We start from the raw sequence: 17,015 nt of genomic DNA, 5'->3' as shown, positions 1-17,015 counted from the left end.
CTGCTCTGACTGGAGTGAGGGCGGCGTGGCTGTGTGTACAGTGGAAAAACACTTCAGACTACACCTGGGACATGGCCACTTCACTACACACACGTTGAAGTAACATTAATTTTAATATTAAAACTTTTAATTTTAAAGGTTTGCAAAAAGATTTTTCAGTAAACCCAGGGTTCCGCTATGAAGAGGCAAGGAGAGGGTGGGTGTCGCTGCGAGGAACCAGTAGGCGCAGCCTTGGTCCATGGACCCCATCCTTGGGTTCTCGACTCAAATACATGTCCCTCCCATATCCAGCCCACAGCCACCATCTCGCTTGATCAGGGCGCTCCGTACACCAACGTGGCTGAGGCTGCTGGGGGAAGGCACCTGGCCCCTCTCCTCAAGGACCTTGCCCTCCAGCCTCACCTCAGCCTCTTCTGGGCTCACACCCTACCCCTCGCCTCAGCCCACAGGTTCAAGCCACGCCCACCACCCCTGTTGTAAGCATCCCTCTCGGGCCAGCTCACTTGCTCTGGTACCCCACTCCAAACTCCCTTCAGGCCCAGCAGGCCCCACAGGCGGATAACCCTGCCACCTGCCACTGTCCCAAGCCGCCTCCACCTTCTCCCCCTTCCCCTCCTCCCCAGTCTGAGCTTCCTGATCGAGCCTTATATGAGCCACCCTATTGCACACACACCTTGACCCCACTGTCCCTTTCTTCCTTCATCACACCTCTGGGCCAAACCCCAACATGGTCCAATCCAGCTCTGCTTGCCCTGCACCAAGGCGTGGAGCACAGCACACAGCTCTGCCCAGGCCTCCTCTGGCACCCTGACCCCTAACCCGATTCCCTAAGCTGATCAAAATCTGACCCCCCTAATCGGGTCCCTAATTTCATCCCTAACCTTATGTGATCTCTAACCTGACTCCTTAACCTGATTCTCTAACCTCCCTAACTGGGGCATTTGTGTTGCCTGGACATCCCACCTCGTTTCTCTCGACTCTGTCACTTGTGTAAATGCACAGTGACGAGAGAAGTTTATGTACAGTATGTGGGGAGCACAGAGAAGAGGAAAAGAGAGCTGCCCAAAAAGAGAGGGAAAAAAGGCAGAAAGAGTTCATAATTTTAAAACAAACTCGCTGCGCCATGATTCTGCGTTCTTCTTGCATGAAGGGACGCAGGGCAGGAAGGCAGCCTTTCATCGCTTTAAGGGTGTGCGTGCAAGTCAGCAGGATGCCAGATTTCTACTCGTTTCTTTATATTTATTTTTATAGACCTGAATGGCTACAGCGAGCATATGTTCTTCTGATAATCAGGAAACCCAATAAAGTTATTGATTGTTGAAAAATGAATTTCTCTAAAACTCCACCCTGCCCAGGTTGCCCAGAAGCCCCAGACACAGCACCCTCACCGCTCTACGAAGACCCGATTTTTGGTTTCTCCTTCTCACCCCACCTGGCTGGGCAGGGGTGAGTCACCCAAGGGCAGTGAGCAGTGTTGCTATTCAAAGTCCTGCAAACAGACGGACACTCATGCCCATTGGTCGGTCACTGCCTCCTGCTCTGCCCTGTCTCGGGCCAGCTGGAACCCTGAAGCATTATCAGGGACCAGCTTTGATCCTCGGGCCCCCTGTACGGCTTCCCTCTCTGCCCCTCGACAGCTTTGGGACAGAGCCCTCAGGAGCTCAGGGCTAATGTCAGTTACTAGTACTAAGACCAGCATACTCCTACAATTTGGACATTAAAAGTCCCGTCCTGTCCAACCCTGAGCGCCTGTTGGCCCTGGCTCAGGCCTAGCCCAAGGACTGTCCTTCCTTGTGACCCCCCCCTTCCCCTCCCTCTTCCGAGGCTCATAAAGCCAGGTAGGAGCCAGGCTTTATGATTTGTTGGCAGTGGGGTCGTGGGTTTCAGGCATCTGTGAGCTTAGACTAGCCCTGCATTCTAAGTCTAGAGCGCTCACTGCCCAAGGCCAATACAGGCACTTCATGTCATCTTTAAAGGGCCCTGCACTGACTGGCGCCACCTGAGGCGGGGACTCTAGGCCTATCCCGGTCCAGCACCTGGCAGTTCTGGCTCAGGGAGGTTCAGGAAAACCACCGCAGGCAGGCTACTTCCTCCAGACAGTGAGGGCTTAGTGCTGCGGGAGCCTCCCAGGGAGACTGCCATCCAAGCAGCCCCTGCAGACGGGCGCCTGCTGCGATCAGGAGTTCCACACTCCCGCACCGCACAACACAGATGCGCGCTGCGTGTGCACTGCAGGACCTCGCCAAGCAGTGCCCTGGGGTCACATCCGCGAACAAGACAGGCAGAGGGCGAGAGAAAGACTGCAAAGCACTTCCAGGAGGAGCAGGGCCTTAGAGCGGCAAAGGCCCTGGGGAAGCAGGGTGGGGAGTCCCGGGGAAGGATTGAGGTGCAGGCCGGTGGGCGTGACCTGCTGGGGAGGCGACTACGGGGCCCCAGGAGCCGCCGAGCCCCACATTCCCCCAGCGTGCTTTCCCTGCATCACCTCATCGACCCTCCACGACCAACTGACCGCCTTTAGGGAAGGGAAAGGTGGGGCCCAAAGATGACGGCTGCCGGGTCTTCCCCGCCCGGGGGCAGACGCTCGAGCGGTGAGCGGCACTGGGGGCGCCGCCCGGAAGCCGGGGCCCTCAGCGTTACTAGCGGCGGCCCGAGGCGGAGGCCGACCGGGGGCTCGGCCAGAGAGGCCCGGCCGCCGACGCCCCTCAGCCCCCGGCGGGGACGGTCCCCAAACGTCCCGGAGGTATCTGCCGCCAGTCGGTGCGGGTCTCCGCCCCGCCGCACGCCAAGCCTTACGCAGCCGCCGCCGCCCGGACGCGGAAGGGCCCAGCACGCATGCGCCGCCGGCTCCCCAAGTCCCTGCAGCCGGCACGCTGGGCCAAGCGTCGAGCCGCGACCCAGAATGCAGCGCGCTGCAGGGGCAGCCTCCCGGGGCACGCCGGGACGGGCAGTCCGCGGCGGCGCGGGCCCGCCCCTCACCTGGCCGGCGCCGGGCGCCTAAGGGTCCAATGGGAGCGGCGGCCAGGCCGCCCCGCCCCGCGCCACCGGACGTCGGCCCCGGGACATGGCCGCCGCCGGTGCCGGGTCCTTGAGCTGAGCGCCCGCCACCTGCAACCAACTACCGTTCTCATTCTTCCGCTGGCGGGCGGAGGCGCCGCGGCCGCCGCGGGGGAGGAGCAGCAGCATCAGAAGGCCGGCGGCCGCCGCGCAGGGCACATGGCGTCCATTTTACTGAGGAGTTGCCGCGGCCGGGGGCCCGCCCGCCTCCCGCCGCCCCGCGCCGCCGCTCCGAGGGGTAAGCGGCCGGCTCTCGGCCGACGACGCGGGGCCGGGGCCGGGGCCGTCTTGGGCGGACCGGGGAGGGCCTCGGGGCCGGCCCCCCGCTACCCTCAGGTCCGGGCGACTCCCCGCTGGGTGGATCGCGGCACTCGGACCGAGCCCGGAGCCGGGTCACGCCGGGAGGGGCCTTGCACGGCCTTGCCCGTCCGCCCCGCCCTGGCCGGCCGGTCGCCGGGGGTGGGGAGCGGCCGGGCCGTGACTTCCCGCGGGGACCGCGTGTGACTCATCCGCGCCGTGACCTTAGTTGCTCTGTCGCCGGCCGCTGCTTCGGGAGCGGGGTTGGGAAAGTTTTGAAGGGAGCGCGCTGACAGCCAGCCCTGGGACGGTGTCGGCGCTCCTCTCGTGGTTAAGCCCCGTGGACCTGGCGCCCACGCGCGAGGACACTCTTGCCCTCGGGCCACGTTCGGGGCTCTAGAGATGGCGGGGGCCACGGCGGGGTCTGGCACACACTGGCGAGCAGGCTCTGCCGGCTTGAAGGGCGGACGTTCCTGGGACCGATACCTTTATGGTGTTACGGGCGTCGTGCAGGGTCCCCAGGCCTTTTCGCATGGCCTCAGGCAGGTCCCGCTGTACCTGGAGCCTCAGTGACCCTAGCTGTGACACGGAGATCACACATAACGCGGAGCTCTTAGGGGCTCGCATGTAGGGTGCCTGCAGTGACCCTCACTCCATGTCTCTTTTTACGTTAACCTTTCTGAGTTTGTGGCTTGTTATTTGTCCTATGAGATTGAGGTTGTCAAATAGAATTATGTGTTTCAAGGTGTTCACAGTTTGTAAAGGCACCCTGGAAAACACGCTTCTTGTCATTTTTTAACAATAATGGTTGATCAGCTGCTTAGACCTTTGGAGCCGGCAGAAGGGCATGCAACAGCAAGCACTCCTTTGTGAACGGTAGTCTGGTTGCCCAGTCCAGCTTTTAGTCCTTCCCTCTGCTGTCAGGGCTCTCTATATCTCTTGCCTCTTAAGTATGGTGATAAAAATACTTTGGCCACACACGTTTCTTTTTTTTTTTGATATATATTTTTTAAAATTTTATTTTATTTATTTTTGGCTGCATTGGGTCTTCGTTGCTGCGCGGGCTTTCTCTAGTTGCAGCTAGCGGGGGCTACTCTTCGTTGCTGTGCGCAGGCTTCTCACTACGATGGCTTCTCTTGTTGCGGAGCGCGGGCTCTAGGTGCATGGGCTTCAGTAGTTGTGGCACGTGGGCTGGTAGTTGTGGCTCGCGGGCTCTAGAGTGCAGGCTCAGTAGTTGTGGCACACGGGCTTAGTTGCTCCGCGGCATGTGGGATCTTCCCGGACCAGGCTCGAACCCGTGTCCTCTGCATTGGCAGGCGGATTCTTAACCATTGGGCCACCAGGGAAGTCCCTCCACACAGGTTTCTGTAGCATGTTTACGGTTTAAAAATCAGCTGAATTTGTTTTGTGGTTGTATCATTCCAGGAACACAGGTGTGTCCCATGGTTAGCACTGTTCTTTATACAGACACTAAGGGGCTGAGTGTTGGTCAGACGACTGATTTTCTGTAGGACCTACAGGGCATCCAGAGCCTGCAAGACCCAGGGCTGGACCGTGGGGAGCCAGTCCTTGAACCCTTGGAAATGAGGCTCCCAGCTGGGTGTGGCAGCCCTTTTCTGGAGAACATTTCCCCCATTATTAACATCTTACATCAATTTGGGTCATTGTCATAATCAGTAAACCAACGTTAATACATTGTTATTAACCGAGGTCCACAGTGTATTCAGATTTCCCTTATTCTGTATATACTTTATTCTGATGTCCTTTTTTTGTCCCAGGACCCCATCCAGGACACCCATTACATTTAGTCACCATTTCTTTTTGGTCTCCTGGCTGTGACAGTTTCTCAGACTCTTTGATAGTTTTGAGGAAGACTGGCCAGATATACTGTAGGATGCCCATCTATTGGGATTTGTCTGATGTTTCTGTCATGGTTAGACTGGGGTTAAGGGTTTTGGGGAGGAAGACTCCAGAGGTGAAGTGTGTCCTTCTCATCACATCTGTCAAGGGTGCCTGCAGGTGTTAAGACCATGGCTGTGCTGACCTCAGTCACTGGGCTAAGGTGGTGTCTTCTCCAGAGTTGCTTCCTGCCCTTTGCACACTGTACTCTTTGGGAGGAAGTTGCTATGTGTGGCGCGGACTTGGGAGTGGGCTGGGACTTGTAGAGGTGGGCTGACCAGATTTGCCAAGGACTGGGTGTGAGAGCAGGCCATTATTGAATGGCCATTATTGAAACACGGGAGCACGGGGGAGGAGCAGGCTGGGGGGGCCGGGAGTTCTTGGAGCTGTTGAGTGCGAGGTGCCCATCGGACTTCTGGGTCTCGTGTATCCTCAGGTGTTCAGGTACGGAGTGCCTGGGGAGGATCTGGAGATGGGGCCGGGAGGATCCTCCCTGGAGCAGCTTCGGGAGGAGAACCCAAAGAGCCTGGTGTACTGGAAGCCAGGTTAAGAATGGTGTGGGATGGGGAGAAATAAGTTTGGTCTCTTGCCCCATCGTGGGTTCCCGGCGGAGCTCCTAAAACCCTAGGAATTTCTTGAATGATAAGAATATCTTTTGTTATTCATAATGAGTCCCTTTCCCACACCCCAGAGTTTATGCTAATGAGGTACCTGTGATTAGAGGATTGGACCTTCCAGACCCACACCCAAACTCCAGGGAGGGGAGGGGGTCTGGAGATGGAGTTCAGCTGCCAGTGGCCAAGGATGTAATCAGTCATGTCTAGGCAGTGAAGATAGGAGCTCTTGAACAGGGAGGCTTGGGAGCTTTGGGGTTGGTGGCACGTGCCAGTCAGTGGGGACAGAAGCCCCTGTGCTCAAGGACTCTCCCAGACCTTGCACTATATACTTTTCTGTCTGGCGTTTCATCTGTATCCTTTATGATAAACTGCAGTAGTGAATAGAGTACTTCCCTGAGTTCTGTGGGCCATTTTAGCAAATTATCAAAACCGAGAGGGTCATGGATACCCCGAATTTGTAGTTGGCAGGAGTGTGGTTAGCCTGGGGACCCCACTTGCAACTGGTGTTTCAAGTGGCGGGCCGTCTGTGGGCCCAGGACTAAGTCTGGGGAGTTAGGGTAGCAGTGAGTTGTAGGAGACCCAGCTGGGGTCAGAGTTCAGGGTGGTTGTCGGGAAAGAGACACAGAAGGGCCTCGGGAGGAGGGGGTGGCACACCCACCACCTTCTGTGCCGGGGCGGGGGCGGGCAGAGCCTGGAGCCCACCCCCGGGTTTGCTCTCCAGGCCTTCAGAGTGGGAGGGCATGGGAAGGGGCCGGCAGGGCGGCGTGCGGGGGGCAGGCAGGCCAGGGGGCTCTGGGCGCTGCGGCAGCTGGTCTGGTTGCCGCGGGGCCCGTTTCTGAGTTAAGGTCTCGAGGTGGGGGGCTTCTGTTGGGGGAACAAGGAAAGCGGATCCGCCTCAGCTGGAGGAAGGGCTTGAGAACTAGCGTTAGAGAAAGCATCAAAAGCGCGTGAAAATCCTGAAAACGTGCCGCGCGCTCCCCAGTACCGTTTATGCGAGAGCTGGTTCACTCTTGGCGTCGGTTGTCCTGGCAGTTCTCACGGCCCCCACCGCTCGTGCGGGCAGGGGCGTGTTGGGACATTGGGACGGGGCCCTGCCTTGCTCTGTGTGCTGGGGGTCACGTGCGCCCTGCGTCTGCCCACCAGAGGCAGCCGGGGCTGGTGGGGGGCGGTCCCAGCTGGGGAGGCCTGAAGGGCTGCCAGGGCCTGGGCCCCAAGGTAGGGTGCCTGCGCCCCGGGACTGCCTCCAAGACACCGCGTTCCAGCTGGGGCAGAGCCTTCGCTCAGCTTCCGGAGACTTAGCCTACAAGAGATGGTGCCAGTGTGAAGCTCCTGGTTTGAGGCTGACTTTTTTTTTCTGGTTTCATCGCAGGTCGTGCGGGGGATCGTGCCTGCCTCAGTTGTGCCAGCACCGCGGGGTTGACGAGCTGCATGTAAGTAGATAAACGTCACCCTCTGCCCGTTTGTAGGTGGGGGCTTGAAAGTGCTCAAGTGACGCGCGACTCTCGGTTTGGGGAGGTGGTAGAGCCTACGTTCCTGCTCTTTGTTCTTTTAAACCTGTATCTTTTCATCTTGAAATACGTAACCACATACATTAGTGAATATTTGGAAAATAAACACTCATAATCCCAGTACCTGTTACAGAAATTATTAGCCTTTTGGTATATTTTATTCTGGTTTTTTTCCTTATGTATCTGTTTTTTGAAACATGCAGTGGTAACCACAGTCTGCGTACAGTATCGAGTCTTTTCCACACTCACACAGCTGCCATTTCCAGTGGCTTTTCGTGTGAACACACAGACAAACCCTCCCTGGCACCGCGCTCGGTCCTTCGGAGAAGGCCCTGTGGATGGACCGCTGGCCACGGGGCCTGCCCTGCTGGTCCTGGGGCCATATCTGGAGTGTGGTGGGAGCTCTGTGGTACTGCTGAGAGGCTGGAGGGCTTCCTGGAGGGAGTGGCACCCACACTCCCCTGTCCACTGTCACCCATGGACTTGAGCTTCCCGCAGGGCTGCTGTACTCTCCTCGCCAGTCATCATCCCTGCCCAGCCCCTGAGCTTAGTCTCCTGACGCCCTCACCTGTGTGGTGGGGCACCCAGACGGCTGTCGGCACCGGGTCCATGTCCACCTGCCCCGGGTACCTGGAGTGGAGCTCGTGCCTCTCGACACGCCCGATCCTTCCTCTGTGAGAGTGCTGGGCCCTTACGACCCCTTGTCCGTAGAGCTGTGGGCTCCTCGGGTTTTCTCATTCACTTGAGATCGTTGATGTGTTGCCTCATCTTGGCTATGAAACTTCTGGAGGATGCTCCCTGGGACAGATTTCATTCCCTAAAGCGAATAGTACACAGCTGTACGTGAAGACTGGATTGCTGTTAAAGCAAAAGTGTATGTAAGCGGATTTCCAGTTTTCTGGCTCTTACACAGTCCTAAAATGAGTAGCCGGGCCCAGCCTTTCCACCCATGAGCAGGTGTCTTCGTGGAGCAGAATGGGCGCGTGGGCAGTGTTTGGCGGGGACACGACAAAGTATTTTCAGAAGCCCCTCCCAGCAGCAGCCTCTGCAGGCCCCCACCTGCTGCCGGAGCGCTCCCAGCCAGCTCTGGGCTTTGATTTTAATTAGGCTCCTCTTCTGATAGTCACCAGACTTTGTCGCCACGAAACCTCTTTTTGTGATGTGGAGGCATTAACGTATGAGTGTAGAACATCTTTACTCTTTCTGGATTTCAGAGTTCTAAGTGAACTCTTTAATCGGCGGCTGGCGTTTCAGGGGCTTGGGGCCCAGTGGGTGGCTGGAAACGGGTGACCGGTGACCTGGGGGTGCGGTCATGGTTGCCGTGAAGGATGTGGTCCCGCAGGGTCAACTGTCAGGGTTTTTCAGGAGAAGCTGGAAGTCTGGGTCTCGGTGTGAAGTCTCTGGTTTTAAAGTACTGAGCGCTGAGGCAGGTTAGTTCTGCTGTGTGGCCTAGCTCTTCAGGTGGTGGGGTGGCGCCACACATGGGTCAGTGACCCCAGCGCTTGCGGGGCTGGCGTGCCTGGCTCTCCTGCAGGGGACAGTCTGCACCTGTCACTTGCTGGGGGCCAGGCCTCCCCTGCCTCCTTTCTCCACAGTCCTTCTAGACCAACTTTTGAATTATTTCCATTCTAGGATGGTCTTTTGGGGATTGTAACTGGAATGTCGTTAAACCCATAACATCACTGGGGAATATTAACTTTTAAAATCGCACGTGGTCTTTCCACCTGTAAGTTGTTTTCCCTCTTTCGGAAAAGGGTCTGTCGTGTTCCTTATGCAGGCCACGTGCATGGCCTTTAAGACAGTTCCCAGATGCGCTGTACTTGGTGGGGCTGAGGGGGCTCGCTCTTCATTATCTTTTCTAAGTGATTGTTGGCGGCGTGGAAGTTACTGATTTGGGTACGCTTTCTTGTGCCCGGCCACTTCACACAGCTCTGTTGATTGTTTTAGCTCTAATTGGCTGCCTAGTGCACAGCAGTGATTTTTTGTCTCTTCCTTCCCAGTGCGTTTGCTTCAGTTTTTCAGTTTTCTTTCATCTCAGTAGCCAGCTCTGTTATCAGAGAGCTGTAGTCATTCACGCATTATCACGACAGCAAAAAATAGAGACTCTAGTGTTTTCTAAGTTCACAGTGTTTAGAAAGTTAAACACTTTGATTAGAAAGTGAAACAGGGAGAACTGTAAGGCTGTCGTCCTGAGCTCACACACTTCAGGTTAGGAATCATAGACGAGAGTTGAGGTCTTATGTCAGTCTCAGCATCCAGGAATTTTTATTGTTTATTTTGATCGCACAACGTAAGAAATCTTGAGTCACACAGATAAGTGGTTGTAAGTGGTACTCGTTTGTATTAGTTTTTTTTAAGAGTCATTTTGCAATCTCAGGGGTTTTTTTATATATAAATTTATTTATTTAAGTATTGGCTGCGTTGGGTCTTTGTTGCTGCACTGGGGCTTTCTCTAGTTGCGGCGAGCAGGGGCTACTTTTGCAGTGCACGGGCTTCTCATTGCAGTGGCTTCTCTTGTGGAGCACAGGCTCTAGGCGCGCGGGCTTCAGCAGTTGTGGTGCGCGGGCTTCAGTAGTTGCGGCGCATGGGCTCAGTGGTTGTGGCGCACGGGCTTAGTTGCCCCGCAGCATGTGGGATCCTCCCGGACCAGGGATCGAACCCGTGTCCCCTGCATTGGCAGGCAGACTCTCAACCACTGCGCCACCAGGGAAGCCCTGCAATCTCAGTCTTAATGGAAACAGTCCAGACCCCTGAAGGGTGAGTGGGGGAGTTTCTGATCCAAGATAACATCGTGGACGTTGTCTAGCTGCTCTCACCTCCCTTATCATAGAAACAAAGGCAGAGAGGAAGCACCCACAACTTGAATGAGCCGTCAGACCGTGAGACAGCAGGCGGTTCTGAGAGCCCCGCAGGCGCCGAACCCCATTCAGTGGGAAAAGCTGAGCTGATGAGCTGCTTCTGTTTTTAAGCCTCCCTTAGCGGGAGCGCGTGTGAGGCTCGTGGCGGACATACTGAGCTGCTGGTGGCGGTGCTGCCCCCGCATGGGTGTCCTATGGCCCCGAGGGCTGCAGGTCCCGGCTGAGGGGCATGTTGTCCTGCAGGCAGTCGTGGGGTCCCCTCTTGTCTCTGGGCACCTGCACTTCTGGAACACCCTCTGGGTCGCGGTGCCTGTTGCTGCATCCCGCCTTCCCTTTCCTGTCTGCCCTGAGGAGCTGAGGGGCACGTGGAGGGTCGGCGTCCTCCCTGGTCCAGCCTCAGGCTGCTGTCTTGGCATGCTGTCCCCCTGGGAAAGGGACGTTCCCACGTGTTGGCGGCCAGGGGAGCGGGCACTTCCAGGAGGCTGACGCCTGGGCTCTGGTGGGCCAGGGCAGAGCAGGAGCTGCCTGCTCGAAGATGCTGTCTGTCCCAGCTCCCCGAGGAAAGGCAACAGTGCCCGCGTTAGTTTTGTTATTTTGTGCTTTTGGAATGTAGCTGAATCTCTCTGGCTAGACGGTTAGTAGTCTCTCTAACATGCGAGAAGACAGCCAGGTTTGGGGGCCCGATGGCCCTCGCTGGGCGCGCCCCATGTCTCTCTGCTTGGTCTGTTTTCATGGGTCTCTGTCCTTGCCTCTTGGCTGCCCCTCGTGACTGACATCACACCTCGAGGAAGTCACTTGCTTCCTTGGCAACTGGGTTGGAAAACTGGTTAATTAAGCTTGATGAAGACAGGAGGTGTGGGCATGATCATCTCCCGCTTTGAGAGGTGAGACTGAGGCACAGAAAGTAATGGCTGAGCCAGCGGTGCTGCCGTGCCCTGGGCAAGGCTGCTCCCCAGCCTGTAGGACTCAGGGCAGGGCGGGCTCGAGGGACCCGCCTTTCCTGGCTTAGGTGTTGACTGCGGGGCCGAGGGGCTCGGGACAGAAGAGAGGCCGGCGGGGGGTGCCATCTGCCAGCTGTCTCCGCCTGTACAGGCCAGAGCCAAGGTGGGCCGTCCCTGCTTGTCCTTCAGTGTTCCCCGTGCATAAAAGGAGCAGCTAGGGCTTCCCTGGCGGCGCAGTGGCTGAGAGTCCGCCTGCCGATGCGGGGGACGCGGGTTCGTGCCCCGGTCCGGGAGGATCCCGCGTGCCGCGGAGCGGCTGGGCCCGTGAGCCATGGCCGCTGAGCCCGCGCGTCCGGAGCCTGTGCTCCGCAACGGGAGAGGCCGCAACAGTGAGAGGCCGCGTCCAGCCAAAAAAAAAAAAAAAAAAAAGGCAGCTAAACTAGACATGTCCCAGCTTTCTTCCAGCCCTGACTGGTGGCTTCTCAACCGCTTTAATGGGGCTTGCTGTGCCCCAGGCGCAGTTCTGGGCACTTCCTGTGTATTAGCCCGCACACATCCACGAGGGGTGCTCTTGAAGCAGAGAGGTTGCTTGTCCAAGGTCACGGAGCCGTCAGTGGTGGAGCTGGAGTTTGACCTGGGATGGTCTGCTCAGAGCTCGGGTCCTCGCTGCTGGCAGCAGGCCAGGTGCACAGGGATGACTGGACAGGTGGGAAGAAGCTGGGGTGTGTCAGTGATAAACAGCCTCTCAAGTGAGTGGCCCTTTGGCCACCCAGTGGTGGATTCGTGCGTGAGCAGGGAGAGGTTTCTGAAGGGACACGTGAGATGAGAAGATTGTGAAACACGGAAGGAGAATTGTGTGGGTAAATTGTTCCAGTGTTGGGTTGTAAATGGCCTTCCATCACGTGTTGCCGTTGGAAGGGGACCTCTTCGTCATGCCCAGACCTTGGGCTGTGCCAGGTCTAGTGGGCACCGAGAGCTGGGGAGGGCCGGGTCCTGGCTGCCGAAACTCAGGCTGCAGCGAGTGGCCCTCCTCGAGCGGCTGTCCTGCAGGCAGACACCGAGGACACAGCTGCCTGGGGCCCGGCAGAGCAGACTGGCCTTCTCTGGCGGCCAGGGGTCTGGGCAGCCCTGTAGGCCTGCTAGGCTGCCGATGGAGAGGGCTCTGAGGTACCCACTTCCGGAAGCCCCTGCAGCTTCCCGCTGTGGTGTGGAGGCGGCTCCCCACTGGGCCTCGTGGAGCCCATGGTCCAGTGGGAGGTGGCCCGCGTGTGAGCATTTGAGAGGGGTGGGCACCAGGGTAGCCCCGCAGGTCGGGGGGCCCAAGGAAGCCCAGGGCGGAGCCAGCACCTGTGGGGTGTCCAGGCAGGCATGGCTGCAGAGCCTCTGGGCCTGGGGTCTGCCGCCGCGCGTGGGCAAGGAGGCCAGTGCGGGAGCCGAGTGAGCCGCAGGGGGAGGAGAGGGAGGCCTGGGCTTTGTGTCCTTTTGCCCAGAGGCCTTCGGTCAGCTGATGCACAGATCCGGGTCACCCCGATTGGAACATCCTCCCTGGTTTTCATGACAGACTTGCTCAGGAACCGCAGGTCTTTGTAGAAAGTCACCTGCTGGGGAGAGGGCTGGCCTGGGAGACCCACCCAGAGGTTGGGTCTGTCTTGTCTGGAGGTGAAGCCTTTGCTGGTTGTTTGTGTTTGACCTGCTCCTTTGAGGCCGTGGGGACTGGCTCCCCACAGTGAGTGTATTTCTCCGGCGTCAGGAAGGGGCAGGGAGTCTGTCCTACATGCTGGGACGTTGGGTGTGAGGTTTTGATCCGGCTGTGGTCTGTGCTGCTGCCAGGAGGTCATAGCAAGGTTGGCCCCTCACCACTGGCTTCTTTCTTCCCTCTTCAAGGAAACTTCTTTTTGGCGGCTGCAGTCCCATCCACCCCGTGTACCTTTCCTTGCGAGGCGATCCCCTCGGCTGCTGGACTCTGAGGCCCAAGCACACGTGCGTGGTGGTCGCAGGGCCGAGGCTCCTTCCTGTGCGCTGCTGGCACTCGTCACCCCCGCTGGGCGATGACTCTGTGGTGGAGAAGTCCCTCCGGTCCCTAAAGGACAAGAGCAAGAAGCTGGAAGAAGGAGGCCCCGTGTACAGCCCCCCCGCAGAGGCGGCCGTGAGGAAGCCCCTGGGGCAGCGGGTCCTGGATGAGCTGAAGCACTACTACCACGGCTTCCGCCTGCTCTGGATCGACACCAAGATCGCCGCGCGCATGCTCTGGCGCATCCTCCACGGCCACAGCCTGACCCGCCGAGAGCGCAGGCAGGTAATGGGCGTGTGCCCCTGCTGGGGTCACCTGTCAGTTGCTTTAAGTGTCTAAAGTCACAGCAAGAGATTGTCCTGCAGTAGCTTTAGTTCTCGCCTGAGTTAGCTGAATGTTTCTTTCAGACGCCTCAGGGTTCCTGATTTTCCGCTGGGGCTGACGCAGCTCTGTAGAGGAGGTGCAGCCATAACCACGTTGGTGGGCTCCCCGGGGCTCTGTTCTCTGCCTGAAGTGTGCTCACGGCTCCTCCTTTGGAGTTTGTGGGGGGGGGGTTTGTTTGTTTGTTTTTTTAATAAACTTATTTATTTATTTTTGGCAGCATTGGGTCTCCGTTGCTGCGAGTGGCTTTCTCTAGTTGCGGCAAGCGGGGGCTACTCTTCGTTGCGGTGTGCGGGCGGGCTTCTCATTGTGGTGGCTTCTCTTGTTGCGGAGCACCGGCTCTAGGCGTGTCGGCTTCAGTAGTTGTGGCTCGCAGGCTCAGTAGTTGTGGCTCACAGACTCTAGAGCGCAGGCTCAGTAGTTGCGGCGCACGGGCTTAGTTGCTCCGCAGCCTGTGGGATCTTACCAGACCAGGGCTCGAACCCGTGTCCTCTGCATTGGCAGGCGGATTCTTAACCACTGCGCCACCAGGGAAGTCCTCCTTTGGAGCTTTAATTGCTTGCTTAAGGTGCAGCATGTTGAAGGATTGGCACCCTCACCATATAAGTGATTCTTCTAGAATGATTAAACTGCTAATCCATCCTTTTATGCCAAGTGCATTGTTGAAAGTTACCCCCCAGTTTCTTTGAGTTGTCACAGATGAAGCTGTTGTTTTGTGACTTAGTTTCTGCCTTTGTTAAATTGCTCTCGTCAGATCCTTGATCCTTCATGCTGTCAAACCTTCTGCTCCCTTTCAGTCTGGGGCCCCAGCCTAGCAGCAATGAGCACCCCTGACTCCCAGCCCTTGGATCTAACCACCCTCATGGAGAGGAACCGGGGCTGTTTGGAAGCATAACTGATCAAGGGCTGGGACAGCAGTGGTACTAGAATAACCTGTGTCAGAAAATAAGAAAAGGCTGGAAAATAAACAATGGGGGCCCTTCTGGGGATGGCCAGTGGGGAATAAGACGGGACTTTTTCCATTTCCCTCAGCAATAGTGTGTGGCTTCATATTTTTTATGGTATTGTGAATGGAATTTTTTCACTGGTGAAATACACAACCTAAAATTTACCCTTTTTGAGCATTCTAAGTATACAGGCTGTGGCATTAAGCACATTCACACTGGGGTAAAGTCGGTGCCACCATCTGTCTCCAGAACTCTTCATCTCTCGTCATCTTCCTGAGCTGACACTGCACCTGTTAAATAACAGCTCCCCACCCCTTGGCCCCCAGCGCCCGCCATCCATCATCTACTCTCTGTCTCTCTTGATCTGAACCCTTCAGGGACCTCATAGCAGTGGAATCACACAGGATCTGTCCTTTGTGACTGGCTGGTTTCACTGAGTAGAATGTCCTCAAGGTTCACCTTCGCCATAGCAGGTGTCAGAATTTCCTTCCTGTTTAAGGCTGAATGGTACTCTGTTGTGTGTATGGACCACAGTTCGTTTATCCATCATCCATCCATGGACACTTGGGTTGCTTCCACATTCTGTCTGTTGTAGGTAAATAGAATTTTAAAAATTCCATTTTCCATTTGTTTATTGCTCGTATATAGAAATACAGTGGATTTTTATATATTGATCTTGTATCTTGCAGACTTACCAAACTCAGTTATTAGTTCTAGTATCTTTTTTGTAAATTCCATCAGACTTTTTATCAGGAACAGATTTTGGATTTTGTCAGATGCTTTTTCTGCATCTGCTTGTTTTACTATTTATTTTTAATTTTTTTGAAGTATAGTTGATTAACGATATTGTGTTAGTTTTAAGTGTGCAGCAAAGTGATTCAATTATGTATATACATTTTTCATGATACAGGTTATTATAAGATATTGAATATAGTTTCCTGTGCTATACAGTACATTCTTGTTGTTTATCTTTTCTGTGTCTATTTAGATGGTCGTATGGTGTTTTCTTTTTCTAGTTTTATTAAGTAAATGGTTGATATTGTCAGATTAAATAAAAAAGCAAGACTGAACTCTGTGCACTCTACAAGGAACACATCTAAATGTAAAGACACAAATAGGTTAAAAGTAAAAGAATGGAGAAAGGTAAGTGGTGCTAACACTAGTCCAGGAAAGCCAACGTTAATATCAGACAGAGTCGACGTTAGAGCAGGATTACCAGGGCAGAAGAGGTCACTCATGGTGCCGAGAGGGTCAGGTTGCCAAGAGGACATGATATTCCTAGACATTTATACACTGGTAACAGAAGCTGGACGCTGGCTCTGTGCATGGAAAATTTTCAGGAAAAGCAAAGTTGTAGAAAGAAATCAAATCCCTGTTTGCCTAGACCCCAGAGTGGAAATGGAGGTTAACTGCAGATGGACACAGTGGGACTTTTTGTCACAATGAAAGTGTTCTAAAACTGGATTTTAGAGATGGTTTCAGTCTATAAATTTACCAAAATTTATTGAATTACATACTTACAATGAGTGAATGTTACGGTATGTAAATTAAACCTCGATAGAACTGCTAAAAATAATTTAATGGAAGAATGTTAAAAAACATAGGCACCAACTTGAAGGGTCATATCTGGGATCATTTGAGCATAAAAATATAGATGATAATGAATTATAAACAAATGAAAAACATGGGAATCCTTGAGTCCATTTTGGTAATAAATAGAAAAATGAAGGTGCAAAGCGAGGTCGATAAATGGGGAGATGGGCTTGAGTTAGGAAATTGCCGTTTTGTGACCATCAGAGTAGAGGCTGGTTTGGGAGGAACTGTGATGAGGTGTCTAGGGAGAGAGATGGGTGTTTATTTGCGTGCTCTCAGGGCGTTCCCTCACAAGTGGAGAGAACAGCCTGTCCAGGTGATCACAGTGACCGCTGTCGCAGGGTGGGTGGCGCCTGACCCCCGGGGAGGGCAACCATCATGGAAAGTGGGGCCAGCCAGAAACGAGGCCCTTAGTAGAAATGACGTCACTCCTCCAAAGACGGTCTCGTCAGTCACGGTGGAAACACAGCTGGGGATGCGGGGAGTGTAGTCTCGGCTGCCGTGCACCCAGGCGGTTCCGAGTGGAAGGAGCACGCGTGAGCAGGCACTGGCGCAGGGGCAGGTGAGCTGCTGGAGGCCTGGCAGTGTCCGCTGTTCCCAGGGGTTGTCGATTATTTCACGTCGCACGTTTCTTTAATGTCTTCAGCAGTGGTTTGTTTGCATCAGTGAGGCACTTGGATTTTTTCCCTGATCATTGCTGTGTTACATAGTCTTAAATCTAACCGATCGTGTCGGGGAACACAAGAGAAGTGCCCCGCCAACACTCGGCCCTCCTTTCCGCAGAGCGCCTGGAGTGCGTGGTGTGGCCGCAGCCTTCCCCGGAGGCCCTCGCTGCTGCCAGCAGTGGCCAGTCCTCCGTCTGTCAGTCTCGTCCAGCTGTCTGCCAGGCCGGTGGGCACCTGGCGGACG

At 55.6% G+C, this 17,015-nt stretch overlaps 1 protein-coding gene across 4 annotated transcripts in view; it reads left to right on the top strand.

Annotated features, from left to right (window-relative positions):
* The first annotated feature begins 2,929 nt into the window (after window positions 1-2,929).
* LETM1 (leucine zipper and EF-hand containing transmembrane protein 1) overlaps window positions 2,930-17,015 on the top strand; it is a 32,684-nt gene continuing 18,598 nt past the window's right edge. Inside the window, exons 1-3 of one of the 4 annotated variants that reach the window (XM_033856514.2) lie at window positions 2,930-3,292; window positions 7,237-7,297; window positions 13,059-13,470. In XM_033856514.2, the coding sequence (XP_033712405.1) occupies window positions 3,214-3,292; window positions 7,237-7,297; window positions 13,059-13,470 (552 nt within the window). In that variant the 5' untranslated portion in view covers window positions 2,930-3,213. The remainder of the gene's footprint in view (window positions 3,293-7,236; window positions 7,298-13,058; window positions 13,471-17,015) is intronic. The other 3 variants (XM_033856513.2, XM_033856512.2, XM_033856511.2) reach the window with 3 other exon arrangements.

Source organism: Tursiops truncatus, chromosome 5, assembly GCF_011762595.2.
Source record: "Tursiops truncatus isolate mTurTru1 chromosome 5, mTurTru1.mat.Y, whole genome shotgun sequence".
NCBI classification, from domain to species: domain Eukaryota; kingdom Metazoa; phylum Chordata; class Mammalia; order Artiodactyla; family Delphinidae; genus Tursiops; species Tursiops truncatus.
The sequence above is the reverse complement of the archived record's forward strand: the minus strand, read 5'-3'. Positions and strand labels throughout refer to the sequence as shown.